The sequence below is a fragment of the Lepidochelys kempii genome, chromosome 3 (assembly GCF_965140265.1).
Source record: "Lepidochelys kempii isolate rLepKem1 chromosome 3, rLepKem1.hap2, whole genome shotgun sequence".
Classification (NCBI taxonomy): Eukaryota; Metazoa; Chordata; order Testudines; family Cheloniidae; genus Lepidochelys; species Lepidochelys kempii.
In genome coordinates, this window is record NC_133258.1 from 987,692 (window position 1) to 1,013,824 (window position 26,133).

General features: G+C 62.0%; 1 protein-coding gene across 1 annotated transcript; it reads left to right on the forward strand.

Annotated features, from left to right (window-relative positions):
* The first annotated feature begins 1,012 nt into the window (after positions 1-1,012).
* Positions 1,013-20,892, forward strand: SLC5A6 (solute carrier family 5 member 6). The gene is made up of 16 exons (XM_073335417.1): positions 1,013-1,114; positions 1,613-2,145; positions 3,463-3,528; positions 4,324-4,375; positions 5,161-5,228; positions 5,805-5,959; positions 6,377-6,517; positions 6,882-7,011; positions 8,283-8,371; positions 8,493-8,605; positions 8,932-8,999; positions 10,581-10,667; positions 11,000-11,187; positions 11,585-11,688; positions 12,687-12,808; positions 19,156-20,892. The coding sequence occupies exons 2-16, from the start codon at positions 1,816-1,818 to the stop codon at positions 19,336-19,338; spliced, it is 1,896 nt and encodes a 631-aa protein (XP_073191518.1). The 5' UTR covers positions 1,013-1,114; positions 1,613-1,815; the 3' UTR covers positions 19,339-20,892.
* Positions 20,893-26,133: the final 5,241 nt, after the last annotated feature.

Below are 26,133 nucleotides of genomic sequence, written 5' to 3' on the forward strand. Positions count from 1 at the left end.
ACGCGCTATCTCAGAGTGCACTTTTTCATTGTCTCCTTGGATTTTCCAGTGTTATGGGATTGCCTCGGCCAGTCCTTCGCAATGACTTGTCCGGGCTCAGACAGCCAGGAGACGGTCTCCCAGCCTGTCCTGAGAGCAAACGCTCCTTTTCGCCTTCTGGGTGAACATGCAAAATATAGGGAAACTGAGGGGCACACCAGGGTCATAAAGATATTACAGAACATTTCCCTTGGTCACAGTGCCGGAGCACAGAGAAGCTGTGTGTGTGTCGGGGGGCGCAACAACAGAGCTGTGGGGACCGGGAGTACTGTTAGGAAGGGCTGGATCCAGCAGGAAATGTTTCCCAGGGCAGGACCCCCCCCGCCCCCGAAGCAGCCGCTGCTTAGCGTCCTTCCCTGACCCGGGGAAATGCTGGCCCCTGGGCTGTCGGGTGTCTGCGGAGCCCAGCCCAGCCTCTCCGCAGGGAGCTCGCTGGCGCCTGCCGGGGAGGGACTGCCAAGGAAACCAAAGCCTAACAGTTCTAGGGCAGCCAGTCACTCCACACGGGAAGCAGCCCTGGGGCCTAGGGAACAGAGACTCTGACACCCCTGGAGCCTGGCCGCGGTGACGGCTTCGGGGGCTCTGCAGTGAGGGGCCAGGCAGCAGCTCTTTGGGGGCAGCAGAGGGACCAGCCAGAGGCCCAGAGCAGGACCTGGGGGTGAGGCCCGTGCCATGCCATCCCTGCTCTGGGGCATGCTACACAACGCGCTATCTCAGAGTCCGAGCAGGGGAGCTGGAACCCAGGAGCTGGGTTCTGGGGGAGGAGTGGGGGCTGGTGGGTTAGAGCAGGGGGCTGGGAGCCAGGACTCCTGGGTTCTCTCCGGCTCTGGGAGGGAGTGGGGGCTGGTGGGTTAGAGCAGGGGGCTGGGAGCCAGGACTCCTGGGTTCTCTCCTGGCTCTGGGAGAGGGGTGGGTGGGGCTCTGGTTTGCCACGTGCTGTAGCTGCTGGGCAGGGCTGTTGCTGCAGCCGCGCTGCCTGTGTTTTTTGGCAGCGTTTCCCTGTTGCCTGTGGAGCCAGCAAGGTTCAGGACGGCATCGCGGGGGCCGGGGCTGCTGCGGCCCCATGAGAGTCATGGTGAGAGATGGCCCCGCTGCGCCGCCCTTGAGGAGGGGGCAGGTTAGGCACAGGCCCGCTGCCCTGGAAATGCCCCGAGGGGCTGCCGCCTCGGCGGGGCCGCAGAGGTGAAATCTGGGCGGGTGTCAGCTCCCCGTGGGTGCTGAGGGGCTGGGAGGGAGAGGCCCGGCTCAGCAGCAGTGAAATGATTAATGTGGCATTCCTCTGGCCCCCCATGCCTGCAGAGGGCCCAGCGCAGCCTGGAGCAGTCGGGTCCTTGAGACGGGCTGAGATTAGCCGGAGCCGAGCAAAGGTCCTTGCTGCGCTATCTCCTCGCTGGCGGCTTGCCCATGGGAAGTGGGTGAGGGGGCAGCCCTGGGGCGAGGGCACTTTGTTGCAGCTGGCTGCGCTGCGGCATGTGACCCCTCCCCGTGGGCCAGCCCTGGGCACTGGGGCCAGGGCAGAGCCAGTGGGAGCTGCCAGCCCTCGCTGCTCACCGACCCCTCTCTTCTCTTCCAGCTCAGCGGCTGTGCATGATGGCGGCTGGGACCGAGGCCCGGGCCGGAGGCGCGGGGGGCCGGTGAGGGGGGCCGGCGGAGCCCCTGCATGGCCTGGGGCAGGTAGAGACGAGCGCGAGGCCGGCGCAGCTGGCATGGCCGGCCTGGGCAGAGCCGGCGGGGCGCAGGAGGGTTTAGCGCGGCCGGCCGGCCGGCAGCGTTGCCATGGCGTTCACGGTGGCAGATTACACCGTCTTCGTGCTGCTGCTGGTGCTCTCCTCCGCCATCGGGCTGTTCTACGCCCTGAGCGGCGGCCGGCAGCGCACGGTGCAGGAGTTCCTGCTGGCCAACCGCAGCATGAGCTTCCTGCCCGTGGCCCTGTCCTTGCTGGCCACCTTCCAGTCAGCCGTGGCCATCCTGGGCGTGCCGGCCGAGATCTACCGCTTCGGCACCGAATACTGGTTCCTGGGCTGCTGCTACTTCCTGGGCCTCTTGATCCCGGCACACGTCTTCATCCCCGTCTTCTACCGCCTCCACCTCACCAGCACCTACGAGGTGAGCGCCCGGCGGGCAGGACGGACAGAGTGGTGGGCGGAGCGATGGGCCAGGTGGGGGCAGGGGTCATGGGCCGGTGAGGGGGCTGGAGAAGAGGCAGGTGGGGTGGACGGGGCGATGGGCTGGTGAGGGGGCAGGTGATGGGTGGGGTGGGTGGGGCGAGGGGGCAGGTGATGGGTGGGTGGGTGGGGCGATGGAGCAGGTGGGGGGCAGGGTGGGCGGAGCGATGGAGCAGGTGGGGGGGCAGGGTGATGGGCCGGTGAGGGGGCAGGTTGGAGGCAGGTGATGGGTGGGGTGGGCGGGGCGATGGAGCGGGTGGGGTGGGCGAGGCGATGGAGCGGGTGGGGGGCAGGGTGATGGGCCGGTGAGGGGGCAGGTTGGGGGCAGGTGGGGGGCGGGGTGATGGGCCGGTGAGGGGGCAGGGTGATGGGTGGGGTGGGCGGCGCGATGGAGCAGGTGGGGGGCAGGGTGATGGGCCGGTGAGGGGGCAGGTTGGAGGCAGGTGATGGGCGGGGTGGGCGGGGCGATGGAGCGGGTGGGGTGGGCGGGGCGATGGGCCAGTGAGGGGCAGGTTGGGGGCAGGTGATGGGTGGGGTGGGCGGGGCGATGGAGCGGGTGGGGTGGGCAGGGTGATGGGCCGGTGAGGGGGCAGGTTGGGGGCAGGTGATGGGTGGGGGTGGGCGGGGCGATGGAGCGGGTGGGGTGGGCGGGGCGATGGGCCAGTGAGGGGGCAGGTTGGGGGCAGGTGATGGGTGGGGTGGGCGGGGCGATGGAGCGGGTGGGGTGGGCGGGGTGATGGGCCGGTGAGGGGGCAGGTTGGGGGCAGGTGATGGGTGGGGTGGGCGGGGCGATGGAGCGGGTGGGGTGGGCGGGGCGATGGGCAGTGAGGGGGCAGGTTGGGGGCAGGTGATGGGTGGGGTGGGCGGGGCGATGGAGCGGGTGGGGTGGGCAGGGTGATGGGCCGGTGAGGGGCAGGTTGGGGGCAGGTGATGGGTGGGGTGGGCGGGGCGATGGAGCGGGTGGGGTGGGCGGGGCGATGGGCCAGTGAGGGGGCAGGTTGGGGGCAGGTGGGGGGCAGGGTGATGGGCCGGTGAGGGGGCAGGGTGATGGGTGGGGTGGGCGGCGCGATGGAGCAGGTGGGGGCCAGGGTGATGGGCCGGTGATGGTGGGGTGGGCGGGGCGATGAGCTGACTAGTGGGCTGTGGGATGCGGGAGCAGGAGCGGGCACCGTGGGCCCAGAAGGGGGCAGAAGCGAGCCCTGTAGACAGAGCCCCCCTGCCCCCCCCCCCGCTCACCCGCCTTCCTCTCCCCTGGCAGTACCTGGAGCTGCGGTTTAACAAGGCTGTGCGCGTGTGCGGCACCGTGACCTTCATCTTCCAGATGGTGAGCACGTCCGACTGGCCCCCAGCGCCGGCTCTGCCCTGGGCCCCCGGCACGGGGGGTGGCTGGGCTCTGCTGGGAGGTGAGGGGCCGACGCAGGCCCCAGCGTGCAGTGGGGTCAGAGATCTCCCATCCCGGGAGCTGCGGCTGGTCGCCCCGGCTCGTCCCAAGCGCACGCCCACGATCCCAGACTCCGCTCCGCACCGTGGGGCCTGCCGGGGCTGAGTGTGCACGGGGGAGCCCCTGCGCCGGGACGGCCAGGGCAGGCGCTCGGGGCTGGAGCTCCGTGTCTCGGCCAGGACCCCAGTGGCCATGTGCTCGCTGGGCCGGCATGGACGTGGGCTCGAGTCCGTTCCCGTTGCTAGCTCAGGCCTCTGGGGTGGGATGGACAGCAGCCCCTCGGGGTCCCTGGGCTCAGGGAGCACAGGCCTGAGTGTTTCACCCTCTGAGAACCTGCCCTGGCTGTGGTCTCACCCAGCACTTCCCTCCCGGGGCCTCCAGGAGAAACCCCCAGCACAGGGAGCCTCTGTTGGCCAGGGCCACGCTGGCAGGGGGCTGCACGTGGGGCATGAGGGGGCCTGCCCCACACCTGGCTCTGAGGAGTGCTGCTCATCCTCACGCTTCCTGGGAGTTGAATTCCCCGCACCCTCCATCAGCCTGGTCCCGGCTGGGCCCTGCACTGGCCTGTGGGGGGCCCTGCGGGGTCCCGGCTGGGCCCTGGCTGCCTCTGTTCCGTGTCTCTCTGGCTGGCTCAGGCCACTTGGGCACCGTAACTGCTGCCGCTTCTCTCCCCTGCAGGTAATTTACATGGGGGTTGTTCTCTACGCGCCCGCGCTGGCTCTCAATGCAGGTAACGCAGGGAGGGTGGGGCCCTGAGACGAGGGGCGGGAGGGATGAACGGAGGGGAGGGGATAGACGTACCTAAGGCCGTGGCTGAGGGATATTGGGAGCAGCTGCTCTCCTAACAGAGGGATAAGGGGACATTCAGTGACACTGATGAGAGGAAAGAGGTTTTCACCCAAGGTTCCCATAGCCTGTGGAACTCACTGCCACTGGGTGTCACTGAGGTCGAGATTTTAGCGAGATTCATAGAGGGATCGGACGTTTCTCTGGCTCACAGAATATCCAGCGTTAGGCTGGTGAGTGCGACACCGTCTGGCAGGGAGATTAAACCTCCTGCTTTGGCGTTTCATCCCATCTCTAGTTATCAGAGCCGCGGGGGGCAGGTGACCCCGCACATCTCTCGCATCTGGACCATGGCTGGAGGGGCCTGTAGTGGTAGTGGTGAGGCCTGTGGTGGCCCTGCCTGGCACTGCGGTGGCCCAAGGCCGGAGCTCCGTGTGCCAGGTCCAGGTGGCTTGTTCTCGCTGCTCCAGGGGTCTGGCGGGGAGCTATTAGGGCAGTGAGACCTCCCCCACCCCAGCAGGGGCGAGGTGCGGCCGGGCCGTGCAGCTCATGCTCCTCTTGCTGTGAGGGCGAGGCCCATTCCCAGGCTGGCGGGGGCTGTTCCCGCCCCAGCGTGCCCGGTGTGAGCAGGGGCAGCAGGCCGAGGGGCCAGGCTCAGGACTGGGGTCTCTGGGGTGTGCTGGCTGCCTGGTCCCCACACTTTGCTGATGGCTGGTGTTTTGCTTGCAGTGACTCAGTTTGACCTCTGGGGGGCAGTGCTGACCATGGGCCTGGTTTGCACCCTGTACACCACCCTGGTAAGCACCGGGGCTGCTCTGGGAACCTTGGTGGGGCCGTGTGGGATGCGGGACGGGGACGGTGCTTGCCTGGGCCGGGAGGCGAGACGGGAGCGGACACGCGTTCCCCGTGGCCCGGGGTCTGTCAGCGCCCAGCCTGGCCTGGGGCAAGAAGCACCAGCGGGCCAAGGGGCGACGGAGAGACCCCCCCGGGGTCCCAGCTAGGCAGCTCCCTGTGTGTCCAGGGCAGGGCTGCTTCTGGACACCCCAGGGATGGGGCATCCAGCCCTTCCCCATCTCCCTGCTAGGGAGCAGCCCCTAGCCCTTCCCCTGCCCCCAGCCAGACCCGTCTCTCCAGAGTCACCCTGACCCCCCCCCGCCCTCTGGTGATGCCCCGTGTCTGCCCCCAACCTGGTGTCGGTGCCCTGCCCCTCTGTGTCAAGGGCTCTCCCCGGCCCCAGGTGTGCTGGGGGCTCACTGCCCCCGCTCCCCGGAGAGCTCTGGGACTGGCCCCTGCTGGGTGGGGCTGATGGAGGGCGGCCCCCACACTCCTGGCCTGTGCTCAGGGCTGTGCTGTGGGCCCCGTTCCTTCCACAGGGCGGGCTGAAGGCTGTCATATGGACTGACGTCTTCCAGACGCTGGTGATGTTCGCAGGGCAGCTGGCCGTCATCGTGGTGGGCACTGTCAAGGTGGGCGGCATGGGGCGGGTCTGGCAGCTGGCAGCTGATCAGGGGAAGATCTCTGGAATCGAGTAAGTGGAATCTTGGAGACCCCCCCCCCCCCCCCCGCTGGCTCCCCCGGGTCCCCGGCTGTCACACCCTGTAACCTCTGCCTAGTCCCCCAGGCTGGCTGCCTTGGGAGCTGCCCACTCAGCCCTGGTTAATGGGGTGGTGGGGAGAACCCAGCCCACTCCCATTGGACCTGCCTGCGCTGCGGGTCAGGAAAGGCCCCGTGGGGCGCTAGACAAGCCATGGCCAGATGCAGACCCCACTTTGTGCAGGAGAAACGGTCCCGTAGAGCAGAGCCCAGGGACCTGCCCTGCCCTGTAGCCGTGGGGAGCAGCCGCACTGTGCTCCCAGCCCCCGAGTGCTTGGTAGGGGCCGGGACCCATCACTCCCAGCCCCACACGCCCAGATTCCAGCACTTGCCCATCTGTGTCTCACTGCAGCCTCAGCCCCGACCCCTTTGAGCGTCACACCTTCTGGACCCTGGCCGTCGGGGGCGTCTTCATGATGCTGTCGCTGTACGGCGTGAACCAGGCCCAGGTGCAGCGTTACCTCAGCTCCCGCACTGAGCGGGAGGCCGTGCTGTGAGTATGGGGGGCGCAGGGAGCCTGCAGCCGGGCAGAGTCCCACCAGCGGGCTGGCCAGCCCCGCCGGGCCGCGGGCAGCTCACCACTGTGTAGCAGTGGGGGACAGCTGGGAGGTGCTCTGTGCGGGCTCCACTCTCCTCCAGTGGGGCAGGAACCCCACCAGCCAAGGCCTTCAGAGTCCCCTCTGGCCCCTATAGCCTGCCAAGCCCGTCAGGGCTGTGCCCGGGGAGCACTGGGACCATCAAGACCCCGGCATCTTCCCAGTGCTGGGCCCGGCTCCTGCTGGCGAGGCGCTCTGGCGAGCCGGTCGCAGGGGTTCCTGCCTGCACGCACCCCTGTAACACGCCCTCGTCCCTCACAGCTCCTGCTACGCCGTGTTCCCCTGCCAGCAGGTGGTTCTGTGCCTCAGCTGCCTGACGGGCCTTGTCATGTTCGCCTATTACCAGGAGCATCCGCCCACGGCAGCCCAGAGCCAGGCCTCCTCGGACCAAGTGAGTGCTGGGCTGGGCTGGGCTGGGATCGACCCCCTGGCCTAAAGCCAGGGCTGGGGCCCACGGTCCCTGTCAAGGTTCCTTCCCCACTCTGAACTCTAGGGCACAGATGTGGGGACCTGCAAGAAAGACCCACTAAGCTTATTCTGACCAGCTTAGGTTAAAAACTTCCCCAAGGTACAAACTTTGCCTTGTCCTTGAACCCTATGCTGCCACCACCAAGCGTTTTAAACAAAGACCAGGGAAAGAGACCACTTGGAGACGTCTTCCCCCCAAGTCCTACACCCCCTTTCCTGGGGAAGGCTTGATAATAATCCTCACCAATTTGTACAGGTGAACACAGACCCAAACCCTTAGATCTTAAGAACAATGAAAAATCAATCAGGTTCTTAAAAGAAGAATTTTATTTAAAGAAAAGGTAAAAGAATCACCTCTGTAAAATCAGGATGGTAAATACCTTACAGGGTAATCGGATTCAAAACACAGAGAATCCCTCTAGGCAAAACCTTAAGTTACAAAAAGACACAAAAAGAGGAATATTCATTCCATCCAGCACAGCTTATTTTACCAGCCATTAAACAAAAGGAAATCTAACGCATGTTCTAGCCAGATTACTCACTAACTTAACAAGGGCTGCATTCCCGATCTGTTCCTGGCAAAAGCATCACACAGACAGATCCTTTGTGTCCCCCACTGCCCCCCTCCAGATTTGAAAGTATCTTGTCCCCTCATTGGTCATTTTGGGTCAGGTGCCAGCGAGGTTACCTTAGCTTCTTAACCCTTCACAGGTGAAAGGGTTTTGCCTCTGGCCAGGAGGGATTTTACAGCACTGTATGCAGAAAGGTGGTGACCCTTCCCTTTATATTTATGACAGTCCCCTAGTCTGCAAGAGCACTGGGCAGCTTTCTTCCTTGCATGTAGATGGCCCCTCGGCCTTGCTCCCATCGGGGCCCCATGGGCTCACTGCTAGAAGGGAAACCTTCCCAGTGGCCCGATGCCCGCCTGAGTCAGCAGAGAGCCTGCAAAGACAGCTCTGGGCAGGGGAACGGCACTGCGTAGCCCCAGGGCGTTAACTCTGAAACCCAAGGATGGTGGCTCTGAGTGATGGTGACGCTGCTAGCGACGGTGCTGCTGATTGTTTTCATGTGCTCTCCCTTCCCCTGGATGCCCCTGGCCTCTCACCCACACCCCCCCGGCCAACCAGTGCCCTGACCTCCTGTGCCCTCTCCCATCCCCTGGTTGGTGCCCTGACCAGCTTCCTGCCTTTGCAGCTGGTTCTGTACTTCGTCATGGACGTCCTGAAGGACCTGCCTGGCCTGCCTGGCCTCTTTGTCGCCTGCCTCTTCAGCGGCTCCCTGAGGTGAGTGCCCTGTGCCCGGGCAGCGCCCAACACCAGGTGCGGAGAGTCCCCTGAGTCCAGGCTGGGGGTGACGGGAGCAGGCCCCTCCCAGCCGGCCCCAGCTCCTCTCTCTGCCTTGCAGCACGATTTCCTCGGCCTTCAACTCCCTGGCCACGGTGACCATGGAGGACCTGATCCACCCCTACTTCCCCGGCCTGCGGGAGTCCCGGGCCACGCTGCTCTCCAAGCTGCTGGGTGAGTTGCGCTCCCTATTGGGGGTCCGTGCCACACTCCTGGGGGGAGGGGTGTCCTCCCAGCCCCTTGATCCGCTGCCAGGTCCCAGTAGCCATGCAAAGAAAGACCAACGCTGCCATGAGCCAGCCCCAGGGCAGGCAGGTCTGTGGGAGCTCTTCCCCATCTGGATCTGCTTCCCCAGCTCTGCCAGTGCCCTCTAGTCCTGACCTGCAGCCCCTGCTGCCCCAGGCTCCTGCTTGTGCCCTGCCCCGGGGCAGGTGGTTGTATTGAGTGATGCTGGTTGGGATGCTTGCAGCTTCTAACCCCCTTTTCCTCCCCATCCCCAGCTCTCAGTTATGGTCTGCTCTGCCTGGGGATGGCCTACCTCTCCTCCATGATGGGCCCCATGCTGCAGGTAGGACCTGGCCCCTCGGGACTCTCAGCCCGGAGGGGGTGTGGGGGGGAGCTGGTGTTCTGGCCACTTGTCAAAGGACTTTGTGCTCAGATTCATAAACTCCTGGGCTTCAAGGCCAGAAGGGCCCATAGAATCATAGAATATCAGGGTTGGAAGGGACCTCAGTAGGTCATCTAGTCCAACCCCCTGCTCAAAAGCAGGACCCATCCTGATCCTCCAGTCAGACCTGCCCACTGCAGCCCCCAGAACCGCCTCCCGCCCCTGCAATAGACCCAGAGCCTCTGGCTGAGTCACTGATGTGCTCAAATTAGGATGTAAAGACTTCACATGACAGAGATTCCACCATTCACAGTAGTTCAAACCAGCGAGTGACCTGGACCCCAGGCTGCAGAGGGAGGCGAAACCCCCCCAGGGTCTCTGCCAACCTGACCTGGGGAAAATTCCTTCCTCGCCCTAAATCCAGGGATCAATTAGACCCTGGGCATGTGGGTGTGACCCACCAGCCAGACAGCTGGGGAAGAATTACATAAGAAACATAAGAATGGCCCTACTGGGTCAGACCAAAGGCCCATCTAGCCCGGTATCCTGTCTACCGACACTGGCCAATTCCAGGTGCCCCAGAGGGAATTAACAGAACAGGTAAACACCAAGTAATTCTCTGCAGCAACTCAGAGCCCTTCCCCCGCAGTGCCCCATCACCGGCCGTTGGGGAGATTTGCTGCTAGCGGTCGCAGATCAGCTCCATGCCATCGCAGGCAGCCCCATCACACCACCCCCTCCATAAACTGATCACGCTCAGGCTGGAAGCCAGTTCGGGGTTTTGCCCCCACTGCTCCCCTTGGGCGGCTGCTCCAGAACTTCACTCCTCTGGTGGTGAGAAACCTCCATCTAATTGCAAGTCTGAACGTGCTGATGGCTAGTCTCTAGCCGTGTGTTCCTGTGCCCCTTCAATAACCCCTCCCCCAGCCCGGTGTTGATCCCTGGGGTGGATTTGGAGAGAGCAATCCCATCTCCCCTCGGCCTGCGTCTGGTCACGCTAAACAAGCCGAGCTCGTTGAGTCTCCTCCCGTAAGGCAGGTTCTCCATTCCTCCGATCAGCCTCGTCGCCCTTCTCTGCACCTCTTCCAGTCTGGATTCATCGTCCTTCCCCGTGGCAGAGCAGCCCTGCCCACAGTGCTCCGCTGAGGGCTCACCAGTGCCTGGTAGAGTGATACTAACTCTGCCCGTCTCTCCGGGAAATCCCTCGCCTGATGCACCCTAAAACTGTGTTAGCCTTTTTCACGGTCGCATCACACTGGCGGCTCATAGTCCCCCTGTGATCGACCCCTGCACCCGGGTCTCTCCTCCTCCCTTGCTTCCAAGGGAGACGTCCCCAGCGCACTGTGCCTTGTGTAACGGTACCAGCACGTCCCTGTCTCTTGGCCTGTGCCTCTGAACGCCCGGCAGGTGCCCTAAGAGGTTTGCTCCTGGTGCGTGTCTTCCCCCAGCCTGTGTGTTGCAGCCTGAGGCAGGGATCCCAGCTGCCCTCTGTCCCGGGGGGCTGCGCCCTGGCTGCAGGGGTGACATGCTCTCTACCCACAGGCTGCCATCAGCATCTTCGGCATGGTGGGCGGTCCGCTGCTGGGACTCTTCTGCCTGGGGATGTTCTTCCCGTGTGCCAATCCCACCGTGAGTCTCTCTCCCTCCTGGACCCCTCCCTAGGGTCTTTGGGCCCCTGCCCCTTGCTGGGCCTGCCTCCGTCCCCCTTTGGTCCTGGCCTCCGAGCTGGGCTGGGAGGAGCGCAGCAGGCCTGGTACTGGCCAGGCCCCAGCTGCTGTGAATCGCTGAGCTCCGCTACAAATGACACGCCACGGGGGAAACTGAGGCTGTGCCCAGCGGGGAGATGGATTCAGCTGGGGCATGGCCCCTCTGCCGGCTGGGCTGGGGTCTCAGTGCCCCTCGGGGTCAGGGAAGGCCCCGGAGCTGCATGGGCTGCCCTTGACTGTTGTTCCCGTGTGCAGGGTGCGATCACCGGGCTGGCAGCTGGGCTGGCCATGGCTTTCTGGATCGGCATTGGGAGCCTGGTGTCCAACCTGCAGGCGGCCCCCTCGGTCCCGGCGCTGTCCAACAGCACCGACTTCCCCCAGGCCAGCAGTCTGACCACAGCCATCGCGACCACGCTGCTGACCTCGGCCCCGGCCCCCAGGCGGTGAGTGGGGGGAGCCGTGCTGCGGGGGGAGTCTGGCCCCAGCCCTTCCCTGAGCATCTTGGCCATGGGGGAGGGTGCTGGGGACAGGGCTCTGGTACCAGCCAGGCGCAGGGGAGGGTGCTGGGCCCTGGCTGGAGGCTGCTGGGAGACAGAAGGAGCATCCCCCGGCGGGGCGAAGGGTCGTTGGGCCGGAGCTGGTGGGTCCAGGCTGCCTTGGGGGCTCCGAAGCGCAGCCGCAAACCGGCCAGGGCCTGTTAACATCCTGCCAGGCTGCAGACGCAGGTGCGCGGGGTCCTGGGCCTGCGGAGGGAGCAGAGGCGTCCAGTGGCAGCTGGAGCCCGCGGCTTGTGTGCCAGGCCTCCGGCTGCCCCCTAACCCGGCTGTTCCTCCCCCGCAGCCTCTCGGGCCTCCAGAAGTTCTACAACCTGTCGTACATGTGGTACAGCGCCCACAACTCCTCGACCGTCATCCTGGTGGGCCTGCTGGTCAGCCTGCTCACGGGTACGTGCCCTGGGAGGCCTCACGGACCCAGAGGGTCTGGCTACACCCCAGTTTTAAGCAGGCCCTGGCGTGCCAGTCCCGCAATGGGAGGGCTCCAGCCTCAGCCCGTAGCTCTGCCCCGCCGAGCCAGACGCCCGGGAGAGACGCGGCCGCTCTGCAGGGCCCCCTGCGCCCGCCAGTGCTGCAGAGACGCCAGGCAGCCTTTCCCCCAGAGCCGGTCTCGGCCCCCTGGGCGCGGCGTGGGCGGCCCTCGGCTTGCCCAGAGAAGTCGGGGTTAAGTCCCTGCTGGCCGACACCAGGGCCCCTGGAGCCAGCCTGCTCCAGGAACCAGGTCCCTGCTGTCTGTGGGTCTGTCCTGGGCTCCTGCTGTCTGCCTGGATGTGGCTGTAGCTGGTCCTAGCCCTCGATGGGGCCGTGCCCCCACCTCCTGTCTCCTACCCAAGAGCAGCCCCCAAGGGCTGGCAGCCCTGAGCCCGGCGGGTCACAGCCAGGCCCGTCGGTCAGGGACAGGACAGAAAATCCCACTCTTGGCTGGGACAGGGGGAGGGACTGGGGGTGGGAGGGGGGATGAAGGGCTCGTGGCTGCTGGCAGGAGCTCGGTTTTGGGCCCCCCGGGCTCCCTGTTAGGACAGGGGGCTGGACGCCCCTGGCAGCGCAGCCTGGGCCTGGCCCATGACCGGAGAGCAGAGGATACAGCCCAGCATGTAGTGCTGCCGCTTGGGGGGGGCGTCTGTCCTGAGGATGGGGGCTGCGGCCTGCTCCAGGCACAGCTGTTGGGTGCCGTGGGGCTGCGGGCTCCTGGCCTTGGCTGGGCTGGGCTCAGTAGCCCCCGGGGAGGGCAGGGAAGGAGAGAATAGACCCAACCCTGCCTCCCCTGGCCTGGGGAAGGGCAGGCTGAAGTGCGGACGTAGGGCCAGGCCTGGCACTGGGAGCAGGACAGTTGGAGGGGTGAGGAGGGCCCGTGTAACCCGCTGTGCTCTGTCCCTCTGCCCGGGCAGGCCCCACCAAGGGAGCGACCGTGAACCCGCGCACCATCTACCCCGTGCTGCCCCAGCTGCTGTGCTGCCTGCCCCAGAGGTACCGGGAGCAGCTGAGCTGTGGGGTCGGCCGCTCCGTGGAGGTGAGTGCGGCAGGGCAGTGCAGGCCGGGACCCCAGTTACTGGCCCTGCCCGGCGAGGCACCCCTGGCGCCCCCCACGGTTCCATACGGTTCCCACCTGACACCCCGTCGTCGCCGGGCACTGAGCCCCTGTCGGGGGGGCTGGGCGCCAGCAGGGGCTGGTTGGCGGCTCTGTCAGAGGCGGGCAAGTGGCACCGCAGGCCTGGGGCTGGGCGCGGCCGGGGGCGCTTGGCTGGTCCTGGCTTCCCAGGGGAATTGGTTCCAGACTAGGCCCCGTGGCAGCTCTGTCTCCCACCCTGGTGGGGGCCTGAGGACAGAGCTGTCGACCTCCATCCCCACCCTGGAGCTTTCGGCTCCGAGATCCCAGGCGCGCCCCAGAGGGAAGGGCCGAGACCTTGAACCTGACCTGATGCCTGTGGGCAGCCAGCCTAGGGGGCGGCGGGCAGGTGGGCCGTGCTGGCAGGAGCCGTGGTGCAGAGGCTGAGCGAGCTGGAGTCCCCGCGGGCCCCCTGCCCAGGTGTGTCACGTTGCTGTAATGCAGAGGGGGGGCTGAAACGTGAATAACTGGGGCGGGGTCTCCTAGCCATGGAGGGGGTGGGGAGCGTTCAGCAAGGGGCAGGTCAGAGCGCTCGGGGGCTGTCACCCCTCACCCTGCGCCCTGGAGCTCCCAGCCTGCCGGTCACGCACCCAGCAGCCTGGCTGCAGCCCCTCTCGTGCTCACAGGCCAGGTGGCCCTGTCCCAGACTGCCAGCCCCCCAGCTCTGGGCTCTGTACAACCGCTGGGAGGAACCCCCTTTAGTGCGACAGGCCCCCCACGTCGGGCTCTGGGGCTAGGCCCTCTGGCCCCACCACCTCCCGGCACCACCCCTCTGAGCCTCCAGCACGCCTGTCTCTGCCATGGGCCCCCTCAGGGAGCCCCCTCGCTCTGGGCCCCCAGGGCCGCCCTCCCAGAGGGGGCAGCACCTCCCCGATCTGTAGCCAGCAGTGACTCAGCCAGCGTCACACCAGAGGTTTGAGCATCTGGACCCAGCCAGGCCGTTCTCAGGGGCCTTGGGCCTGGCCAGTCTCAGCCCCGGCTAGCTGGGTCTGTCCCTGTCCCCGTGGGCCCAGGCTGCTGCTTATAGAATCATAGAATATCAGGGTTGGAAGGGACCTCAGGAGGTCATCTAGTCCAACCCCCTGCTCAAAGCAGGACCAATCCCCAATTAAATCATCCCAGCCAGGGCTTTGTCAAGCCTGACCTTAAAAACCTCTAAGGAAGGAGATTCCACCACCTCCCTAGGTAACGCATTCCAGTGTTTCACCACCCTCCTAGTGAAAAAGTTTTTCCTAATATCCAACCTAAACCTCCCCCACTGCAACTTGAGACCATTACTCCTCGTTCTGTCATCTGCTACCATTGAGAACAGTCTAGAGCCATCCTCTTTGGAACCCCCTTTCAGGTAGTTGGAAGCAGCTATCAAATCCCCCCCATTCTTCTCTTCTGCAGACTAAACAATCCCAGCTCCCTCAGCCTCTCCTCATAAGTCATGTGTTCCAGACCCCTAATCATTTTTGTTGCCCTTTGCTGGACTCTCTCCAATTTATCCACATCCTTCTTGTAGTGTGGGGCCCAAAACTGGACACAGTACTCCAGATGAGGCCTCACCAATGTCGAATAGAGGGGAACGATCACGTCCCTCGATCTGCTCGCTATGCCCCTACTTATACATCCCAAAATGCCATTGGCCTTCTTGGCAACAAGGGCACGCTGCTGACTCATATCCAGCTTCTCGTCCACTGTCACCCCTAGGTCCTTTTCCGCAGAACTGCTGCCGAGCCATTCGGTCCCTAGTCTGTAGCTGTGCATTGGGTTCTTCCGTCCTAAGTGCAGGACCCTGCACTTATCCTTATTGAACCTCATCCGATTTCTTTTGGCCCAATCCTCCAATTTGTCTAGGTCCCTCTGTATCCTATCCCTGCCCTCCAGCGTATCTACCACTCCTCCCAGTTTAGTATCATCCGCAAATTTGCTGAGAGTGCAATCCACACCATCCTCCAGATCATTTATGAAGATATTGAACAAAACCAGCCCCAGGACCGACCCCTGGGGCACTCCACTTGATACCGGCTGCCAACTAGACATGGAGCCATTGATCACTACCCGTTGAGCCCGACAGTCTAGCCAACTTTCTACCCACCTTATAGTGCATTCATCCAGCCCATACTTCCTTAACTTGCTGACAAGAATACTGTGGGAGACCGTGTCAAAAGCTTTGCTAAAGTCAAGAAACAATATATCCACTGCTTTCCCTTCATCCACAGAACCAGTAATCTCATCATAAAAGGCGATTAGATTTGTCAGGCATGACCTTCCCTTGGTGAATCCATGCTGGCTGTTCCTGATCACTTTCCTCTCATGTAAGTGCTTCAGGATTGATTCTTTGAGGACCTGCTCCATGATCTTTCCGGGGACTGAGGTGAGGCTCACTGGCCTGTAGTTCCCAGGATCCTCCTCCTTCCCTTTTTTAAAGATTGGCACTACATTAGCCTTTTTCCAGTCATCCGGGACTTCCCCCGTTCGCCACGAGTTTTCAGAGATAATGGCCAATGGCTCTGCAATCACAGCCGCCAATTCCTTCAGCACTCTCGGATGCAACTCATCCGGCCCCATGGACTTGTGCACGTCCAGCTTTTCTAAATAGAATCATAGAATCATAGAATATCAGGGTTGGAAGGGACCCCAGAAGGTCATCTAGTCCAACCCCCTGCTCGAAGCAGGACCAATTCCCAGTTAAATCATCCCAGCCAGGGCTTTATCAAGCCTGACCTTAAAAACCTCTAAGGAAGGAGATTCTACCTAGTCCCTAACCACCTCTTTCTCCACAGAGGGCTGGCCATCTATTCCCCATGTTGTGATGCCCAGCGCAGCAGTCTGGGAGCTGACCTTGTTCGTGAAGGCAGAGGCAAAAAAAGCATTGAGTACATTAGCTTTTTCCACATCCTCTGTCACTAGGTTGCCTCCCTCATTCAGTAAGGGGCCCACACTTTCCTTGGCTTTCTTCTTGTTGCCAACATACCTGAAGAAACCCTTCTTGTTACTCTTGACATCTCTCGCTAGCTGCAGCTCCAGGTGCGATTTGGCCCTCCTGATATCGTTCCTACATGCCCGAGCAATATTTTTATACTCTTCCCTGGTCATATGTCCAACCTTCCACTTCTTGTAAGCTTCTTTTTTTATGTTTAAGATCCGCTAGGATTTCACCGTTAAGCCAAGCTGGTCGCCTGCCATATTTACTATTCTTTCGACTCATTGGGATGGTTTGTCCCTGTAACCTCAACAGGGATTCCTTGAAATACAGCCAGCTCTCCTGGACTCCTTTCCCCTTCAAGTTAGTCCCCCAGGGGATCCTGGCCATCCGTTCCCTGAGGGAGTCGAAGTCTGCTTTCCTGAAGTCCAGGGTCCGTATCCTGCTGCTTACCTTTCTTCCCTGCGTCAGGATCCTGAACTCAACCAACTCATGGTCACTGCCTCCCAGATTCCCATCCACTTTTGCTTCCCCCACTAATTCTACCCGGTTTGTGAGCAGCAGGTCAAGAAAAGCGCCCCCCCTAGTTGGCTCCTCTAGCACTTGCACCAGGAAATTGTCCCCTACGCTTTCCAAAAACTTCCTGGATTGTCTGTGCACCGCTGTATTGCTCTCCCAGCAGATATCAGGAAAATTAAAGTCACCCATGAGAACCAGGGCGTGCGATCTAGTAGCTTCAAGTAGCTTGTCCCAGTGCAGCCCCCTCCTTCCAGCCGAGCCTCTATCTCCCCTCCCCCACCAGTCCCTCCTGTGTCCTCTGTCCCAGGTAGACAGGCCGCCTGGAGACTCTCTCCCAGCCTTTGTTCCCCCACCTGGGCTGGAACCAGTGGGGCAGGTCCCCCCGGCCCCTCTCTCCTCAGCCCATAGTCCTCCCACTGGCCAGAACCGGCTGGCTCCCGAGCTGGGTTGGGCCTCCCAGGCACCTGTCACTGGGTCCCCAAGCTCCAGGCTGTGTCCAGGGTCCCGGCTGCTAGGCGAAGTCACACCTGGTCCTCTGCAACCCCCCCTCTTCCACCCTCTCGTTACACACGCAGCACCCAGGGAAACTGAGGCACATACAGTGTTCATGCAAAACACAAGAAAATTCCCAACTTCGTCCCTGACCCCTACAGACTCCCAGTCCTGAATGTCCCTAAAGCCCTGTGCCCTGCAGTGCCCAGCCCTCCCCTGCACACTCAGAGCATAATACAGCTCCTTGCTCCTTTAGAGAGACCAAAGCAGAATACATCTTGTAACCCTAACCAGGGCGAATCCACCCTGCTCTTCACAAACCACCCAGAGCTGGTTTATTGTACAAATAAACAAATGATTCACAACGTAGCCAGCAGGGTAAGGGATTTTGGGCGTAAGGAATGGAGGCAGACAGTGACCAGTAAAACACAACCATCTACACTTTCCAGTGACCTGGGCTTTCTTCAAGGTGGATTTCTTACCGACCTTTCTCCTTCCCAGCCATGGCTGGCTGGCTCTCCACAGACGTGTAAGAGGCTGGTTTCTTTTGGTGAAAGCTCTTGGCCTACGCAGGTGTCTCACCTGCATTTAGTTTGCAGAGATTTCATGCCCCCTCCTCTGGCTTGAAGGACCCACCTTTCTCTGCGTGCCAGAGCCCTATTCCCTTGTGCCTGCCTAGTGCCAGGTGTCACAGATGGCAGCTGGTTTTGCCGATGTCTCCCAAAGGCCAATGACCTTGTTTCAAGAGGCCGGTTGTCTGGATGTTTTTCCCATCTCTTGCCTGAAAATGGGGCTTCCAGGTTGTGACTTCACCACACTTAATGGACATAGGAGACAGGTGGACAGTGGTGACGTTCCCTGCTGGCGGGGAAAGACCCGTTTCTCCTTTGCTAGGACACTCTGTGAAGCCCAGTGTCCATGAGTGCCCACAGTTCCTGATGGAGTGTCACGGCCGTGCAGACATTTGGTGATGCTGTTAATCACTAGTGTGCCAGGCCTTCACTAAACACCTCACTCCATACACGGTTATAACCCAGAAATATTGGACACAATCAGGTGATCCAATTGCTTAGCACTTGATGTTCAGACCCCCTGTCTTTATAAAGTTTCTCTTTCCAGATAAAGTTTCTCTTCCCTGCTGGGAGCTTTCTCCTGCCCCGTTTGGTAGCTTGGGGCTTCGTTTGCCTGACACGTCAGTGGACCTGCATTGTCTCTGCTTGACCCTGGGCTGGGCGTAGAAGCAAAGACGCCTTCCTTTGTCTAGGGCAGACCTGTTTACCAACCCCCCTGACGTGCCTGGTTTAAACCCCCGTTAGTGTAATTCCAGTGTGTATCCATAACTCTTACTACACACCGCACGTACATCACGCAAGAACATGAACCACCAGCCAGGGACTGACCTGACCCTCACCCGTGGAGATGGCACCGGGCCAGAACTCCTCAGCCTGGCTTGCGGGTGCTGCCAGCCAGCTGTTCTCCAGGCCCGGGGCCATCTCGGGGGTCGTGTGGGGTGGAACGTGGCAAAGGGCAGACAGAGCGGGAGGTGGTGCTGGAGCCCCGGTGTCTGACCGGCTCACCTGGCGGCTGCAGGTGGCTGTTGAGACGGGCCCGAAGGAGACCTGGTCCTTGCGGCGCACAGCCAGGGAGTGGCTTGGGGGGAGCGGCCCTTCCCAACCCTGCTCTTTGGGTGCATCCCTCCAGGAAGGACTCAGCCCACTTCAGCACGTTCCCTTGGATCCATCCTCTACTCTCGGGCGAGCCAAGCGTGCCCTGGTCAGCAGGTCAAGCTAAGCCAAGGGGACGCAGGACAAGGTTGGGTGTCTGACCTCTGTCCACTGGCAGGCGGGAGCCATCCATCAGCACCTCTAGGGCGGGTTCCATCCCAGGGCCTGGTCCCAGTCCAGCTTGGGCCGGGTCCGGGACGTTCGCTCCAGGTAGCCGGCTGGAGTTTACTGCTTTCTGAGCTAGCTCAGGGCTGGGAGCTTTAACCGCTGGGCTAGAGCCGGCGGCTCAGGGTGGGGCCCTGCAGGGTGGGCAGGCGGCTGTGGGTTGGAAGGAGGAAGGGAGGCGCTGGCTGTTCCAGGCAGGAGTGGCCCCAGGATTCTGCCCAGCGCTTGGCTCGAGACCGGACCTCGAGCAGGGCCTGTCCTGAATGCTGGGAACAAAGGCAGCTGGTGGCTGGTAGGCGTAGATAGCAGGTCTGTGGTGCCAGTCTTATTTCCTGCCCCCTGAGCCCACCGGTCCACTCCCCCTGGACCAGATAGGGGCCAGTGCCTGCCAGCAAGGAAAGACCCCAGTTCCCCTCTCACGCTCGTCTCTCCCTGCGCAGGACGGGAGCTGCGAGGAGCCTGGGAGCTGTGAGGAGCCCGCGCCCTGCGCCCCAGAGAAGACCAGCAATGGGATGCTGAACGGCCCTGTCGGGGGCCTGGCCCATGTGGAGGAGGCGGAGGGCGAGGGCTTTGCCAGGGTGGAGGGCGCTCACACCTACGTCCTGCAGGAGACATCGCTCTGAACAGGGCCCCAGGCACCAGGGTGGGAGATGGTGTCCGGCTGCTGGGGGTGGAGCACAAAGGCCACCCTGCGACCACCGGGCTTGCCCTGGGAACAGCCCCGCTCAGCATGCACAGTGCGAGGGGGCTACTCGTCTCACAGCTGGGCTGCTCCCCTCCTTGGGCGGGTTCCCGGGCCCCCCCACGCTGTTCCTGCTGTGGGCTCCACCCACACTCAGGCCGCAAAGTACCAAATGACCCATGGGGCTGTCTGGGGCCCAACCTGCACTACCGGAGCCCGGCTGATGGGAGTCAGGCCCCGGCCCTGCCTTGCTGGCCACTTGCCCACACATGCCCTGGGTGGCATGGGGTTAACGCTGTGATGTGCCAAGCCTGGGGGCAGGGTGGGAACCCCCTGGTTCCCAGGCCTGAGCTGGGCCTTCCTTGCACTGATGCATCAGGCGATGCTGTGAGGGGACCAGCTGGCCTTCCGTCGTGTGGGGCCACGTGCCCCGGATCAGGCCCTCATTTCTATGTGCGCTAATCTCTGGAGTCCGTCCATCCCTGCACAGGCCTCACCTGCCCATGGGGGGCGGAGGGGGTCTCTGCAGGACCCCTGGACCCCACTCATTGGCTGAGGTCTGGGCTGTCTGCCCCCAGAGCCAAGTGCCACCGGGCCCTGGGCTCGGGTCGGCTCGTGACAAGGGGGAAGCGAGGCTGTGAGCCAGTCCCTTGGGGTGCTGGCAGGTGGCTGCGTGGGCCCAGCCTGGGACGGCACCCTCCCGCTCTGGCTGGGGGGTGCTGGGATTCTGCACTACAATCTCATAGCATGCAGCGGCCCCCAGGCCAGGCTCTGCCCCAGGCTGCAGTCTGTGCTGGGGGCCGTAGTCCGCTCAGGCCCCTGCTCTGCTCGCAGGGGAGATGATGGACCAGCTGCATTCCTGGGGGCTGCAGCTCTGCCCTTGCCACCTGGGCTCGGAGCAGCCATTCCAGCCCTTGCTGGCGCCTGGTGCTGCGCCATCTTGGGCTCCCCTTTGCCTGGTGCAGAGCCCGGCCTGTGCCCCCCCGTTACCCCAGTGGTCAGTGACTGTGCTGCAGAGTAGACTGATGTGTCCCAATGCGGACCCCAGGCAGGGGTGCTCCAGCTGGGGCAGGGCAGCCGTACGCTGGTTGCCCCGCTGCGGGTACGTGGGGGTGCAGCTACAATTTGCAATGGTACCCCCTGCTGGCAGCCCCCTCCACAGCCAATGTCCCATGCTTGCAGCCTCCTGCCCCCCACTCGCAGCCCCCCACTGCCAGTGCCCCCTGCTCCCAAACACCCCACCCCTGCTCCCCACTCGAAGCCCCCTTCCCCCTGCTTGCAGCACCCCACAGCCGCCCCCCCCACCCCATCCTTGTTTCCTACCCACTGCTTGCAGCCCCCCCACAGCCAGTGCCCCCTGTTCTCAGACCCCCCACCCCCTCCTTGCCTCCAGGCCCTTCCCTGGTTCTGTTCAATGAATTGTTCTAATGGTTCGTTAATTGTCTCTAGCCCCCAGCGCCGGGGGCTGTCGTCTCAGTAAAGTGATTCTCTGTGATGACGCTGCCGTGTCGTGGTCTGGGCCCTGCTTTGCGGACCCCTCCCCACCCAACTGCAGGGAAAGGGACCCCTTCCCCCGCCTAAGACCCAGCCAGGGGTGTGCTGGCCCCCAGCGCAGGAGCTCAGGCCTGGGCGCACACAGGGATGGGGCACTCCTGAGCTCCGGGCACCTGCCAGGAATGCTGCCCACGCACATGCCCACGGGCCAGGGAGGCGGCTGCAGCCAGCAGCAGGGCTGCGTGGGGGCTGCCGGGGCTGGGCCCAGCTCTGACGGGTGGGACCAATGGTGCCAATCGGCACGGGCCGAGGCTGTCCACCCGTGTGCCCGGAGCCGGGCCAGCCCAGCATTGGGGGCTGGGGCTGGCTCTGTGGTGGCCCCGTCTCTCAGGTGGGGGTGGGCTGCTCCCCAGCCTTTGACTGTCCTGGGCTGGATGCCCCAAGCAGCAGAAGGAGCCAGTCGCGGCTCTGATGGTGCGTCAGGGCCCTTGAGGCTGCCTGAGCTCGCTGGGCAGGGCAGAAAGCCCAGGGGCTGGCGCTGTAAAGGGGCAGGGGGGACAGAGTTGGCTGGTCCCGAGAGCCTCCCCGGCAGGGAGCTGGGCACGCTAGGGGGAGGACTGGGAGCCCATCACCTGCTGCCTTTGAAATGAGCCCAGGGGTGTGGGTTGCAAGGGGGGTGAGCCAGCCCTGGGGGTGGGGGGTAAGACGGGACCTCAGTGACCTGTAGCAAATGTTGCTGAAAAGCAACACAAGCAGGTAGAGGCCAGGCACAAAAGGAGATTAAACCAGCTAGAGCCACAAAGGGGAACAAGGAACATCCTCCAGATACATTCCAGGCGGGAGGAAGCCCAAGGACAGGGCAGGCCCATTACTCAGCGAGGGGGGAAGCAGTAAGAGCGTGGGGAAATGGCAGAGCTGCTGCGTGGCGTCTCTGTTCCGGGTTTCACCACCGTGGGTGGCGACTGGACGTCTACCAGTGAATGCCAGCGCAAAGGAGGTCGGGTCAGAGGCTAAAAGAGCCCGTGAGTCAGGCCTTGTCTACACTGGCATTTTACAGCCCTGCGACTTTCTCGCTCAGGGAGTGAAACCCCCAGCCCCCCCGCCCCCGAGCGCTGCAAGTTTCAGGGCTGCAAAGCGCCAGTGTAGACTGGCCCAGCGCTGGGAGCCGCGCAGGGGTGGGTATTTTACAGCACTGGGAGAGCTTTCTGCCACGACTACACAGCCACGTTGCTGTTGAAGACGTGTCCTTCGATGCTTTCAAGTCCTCAGGGCCGGAGGAAATTTACCCTAGAATACCCAAGGAGCTGACTGAGGAGATAGCTGAGCCATTAGCGATTATCTTTGAAAAGTCGTGGAAGACAGGAGAGATTCCCAAGGACTGGAAAAGGGCAAATCAAGTGCCAACCTATAAAAAGGGAAATAAGGACAACCCGGGGAATTACAGACCAGTCAGCTTAACTTCTGTACCCAGAAAGATAATGGAGCAAATAATTGAGCCATCAATTTGCAAACACCTAGAAGATAATGAGGTGATAAGTAACAGTCCGCATGGATTTGCCAAAAACAAATCGTGTCAAACCAATCTGAGAGCTTTCTTTGACCGGGTAACAAGCCTTGTGGGTGGGGGGCGAGGGGGAAGTGGTAGACATGGTCTATCTTGACTTTAGTAAAGCTTTTGATACTGTCTCGCATGACCTGCTCGTAAACAAACTAGGGAAATACAACCTAGGTGGAGCTACTATAAGGTGGGTGCAAAACTGGTTGGAAAATCATTCCCAGAGAGTAGTTATCAGTGGTTCACGGTCATGCTGGAAGGGCATAACGAGTGGGGTCCCGCAGGGACCGGTTCTGGGTCTGGTTCTGTTCAATAGCTTCAGTGATTTAGAGAATGGCATAGACAGTACACTTATAAAGTTTGCAGACGATACCAAGCGGGGAGGGGCTGCAAGTGCTTTGGAGGATAGGATTAAAATTCAAAATGAGCTGGACAAACTGGAGAAATGGTCTGAAGTAAATAGGATGAAATTAAATAAGGACAAATGCAAAGTACTCCATTTAGGAAGGAACACTCAGTGGGACACGTACAAAATGGGAAATGACGGCCTAGGAAGGAGCACTGCAGGAAGGGATCTGGGGATCGTAGTGGATCACAAGCTAAATAGGAGTCAACAGTGTAACATTGTTGCAAAAAAAGTGAACATCATTCTGGGCTGTATTAGCAGGAGTGTTGTAAGCAAGACATGAGAAGTGATTCTTCTGCTCTACTCCGCGCTGATTAGGTCTCAACTGGAGTATTGTGTCCAGTTCTGGGTGCCACAGTTCAGGAAAGATTTGGAGAAAGTCCAGAGAAGAGCAGCAAAAATGCTGAAAGGTCTAGAAAACATGACCTGTGAGGGAAGATTGAAAAAACTGGGTGTGTTTATCCAGGAGAAGAGGAGACTGAGAGGGGACATGAGAACAGTTTTCAAGTACATAAAAGGTTGTTACAAGGAGGAGGGAGAAAAATGGTTCTTGTTAACCTCCGTGGACAGGACAAGGACTTACATTGCAGCCAGGGCTATTCAGGTCGGACATTAGGGAAAAGTCCGACCTGTCAGGGTGCTCAGGCGCTGGGATAAATCACCCAGGGAGGTGGTGGAACTCCATCGCTGGAGGTTTCTAAAAGCAAGTTGGACAAACACCTGTCAGGGATAGTCTAGTTTCTCAAATGCGGCCACCGTGGCTGCATGCGGCCACCAGGGGCTTTTCTTGTGGCCACAGCCTCCTGGGTGCTGCTTTGGGGGGGCCAAGCAGTGGCCCCTCCCCAAGGACCCCCAGCAGGGGTTGGACCCTGCCCACCCCTGGAGAGACAAACAGTGGAGCAGGCAGCCACTGAGTTCCCCACCTTCCCGGAGGTGCTGGTGTCAGACTTCCACCCTGGGGCACAGGGCATCGGGCTCTATCCCCTGGGTGTGGGGCATCGAGCTGCGTCCCCCAGCTCACTACCTCCCCGTCGGCCTCCCTCCCTATCTCCCCATCCAGGGCTTAATTTGTCTCCAGGCTTACCCGGGCTGAGGCAATCTGCTGAGAAAAGGGATACTTCTATGTTCGTTAATATCACTTTTCACAGCAGACTTAGTAGCTAGCTGGAGGCTGTGAAAAGTGATGTAAACGTACAAGAATCACTTTTCACAGCAGCAGAGTTACTAGCCAGCAAAACTAAACCAAAAAGAATCAAAAGAAAGAACAACAAAAAAGACAAGAGTGTGCAAAGCACCTTCTTTGTGTCTACTCTGTTTAGGTCCAGTAAAGCATAGAGACAATTGTATGTTATTTTTATTACTGAGTCAGCAAAAAAAGCCCTAGATAAATAAGTCACCAGGATTTGGACACGTATCTGTGCACATTTGTTTGGTTGTCCTAAAGTTAATGGCACTCTGAGGCCACCAGAAAATGTGTTGGGAGATCCCCTAGTTAATCCTTCGTCCCACCCTGAGTGCAGGGGACGGGGCTCGGTGACTCTCGAGGTCCCTCCGGGCCGGTGAAGGGCTGCGCCTGCTTCTGGTGCTGGCTTCTGCCAGCCTCACTGAGCTGCCCCGGGGGTGCGGGTGAGCGAGTGCCAGGTTCTGCCCTGCCCCACCTGTTGTGCATGGCACACAATGGGAATTTGCCCCCCAGCTCTCATGTGGGTCGGTGTCAGCTACCCCAGCCCTTCACCGGTGAGCCTGAGGCCCCCCCACCCCAGTGCATCACAAGGCCAAGCCCCCCAGCCCGCCCAGCCTGCAAGACCCCACCCCTTCTAGCAGGCCATGCTGAGCGCTTTCCTGAGGCTCTCCCTGGGGGGCAGGGGCTCCCCTAAGTCCTGTGGCTACCCCTGCAGCCCGGGTCCAGCTGCACCCTGTGCTGTCTGCTGATGCCAGGCCCTCTCCGAGGGGCAGCTGGGCGTTCCCCCGCCTTGCCAGCCTTTCTCTCTGCCTTGCCTTGGAGCTGTCCTGTGCCGCCCAGCAGCAGGGACCCCAGCTGTGCTCCCAGCCCCCCTCGCTGCCCTGGGACAGCCAGGCTGCAAATACACTGGGGGCTCTTATCTGTAGAGCAGGAAGTGCCCCCTCCCCACACCTCCAGCTGTTTTCACAGCCCCCTCCCCCCTTCCGGCCCACGCTGTGGTTCCTAGCACAGCCCGGCCCAGCCCGGGGCTCACGTGTGCAGTGGGGAGCAGAGCCCTTGCTGAGCTGGAGCCAGGGGTGCCGGCTACTGGGCTGGGAGTGCCCGGGGCTGGGCTGGCACAATGCAGTGGGCTTGGGCATGGCTGTGGGGCAGGTAGGGTTACCACCTTTGAGCTTCAAAAAACCCAGCCCCACCAGGGAACCCTGCCCTCCCCCAGCAGCCGCGCCTAGCGAGGTAACACAGCTCGGCACGCCTGAGGGCGCATGGCAGTGACTCAATCCCGCACGGCCGCTCGCATGGCGGGGGGCAGCCAGCCGCTGCCTGGCCCCCAGGCTGCTCGGGCATCGCCTGGCCTGTGGCCGTGGGAAGAGAAGGCCCCAGACCTTTCACACTGGCCAGCCCGGCGCACGGGGAGACACGACGCTGGAGCCCGGTGGTTCTCAAATGTTTTGTATTGACACAGGAAGCCTCTGAGTGCGCCCAGCCCCCTAGAAATCAAAGACACAAACCCTGCCGTCCCGCCTGGCCGGGGTGGGGTCACAGCGCACGACCCCCGCTGGAGAACGCTGCTTTGGCCCCATGTCAAACAGCCCAGCACAGGCCGGTCTTTTCCTGGCAACTGCAAATCCCTAAAAAACTGGGCCAGGCCGGTCAAATCCCGGCCAGGCAGTAACCCCAGGGCTGGGTCGTGGGGGAGGGCTGGGGTGGGGGGGTCACTGCATGCACAGAGCTGGGCCCTGAGTGCCAGGGGCTGGGCACGGCAGAACTGAACCCGTGGCCAAGGGCAGCCCCTTTCCAGACATGAATGGGGGGGTGATTTGTCCTGGCCCCTAGGCAGGCTCCAGCTGCCAGAGGCTGAAGCTCCAACCCCCGCCCCCCCAACACCCTGCAGGACCAAATGCCCCCCCCCCCGCATTTGCTCAGCAGCATGGGCCCCGTCTGTCCGTCCCTCCATTCGTCCAGACCCCTAGCCCAGCCTGTGGACGGGGAGACCAGGTGTCTGAGGCAGCTGCATCCAGCCATCCCCACCGAGGGGGCCCCCCGGCTCTGCTCCCAGTGGCTCCTTGCTGAGAGCCGGGGGCACGCAGGGCTGGCACAG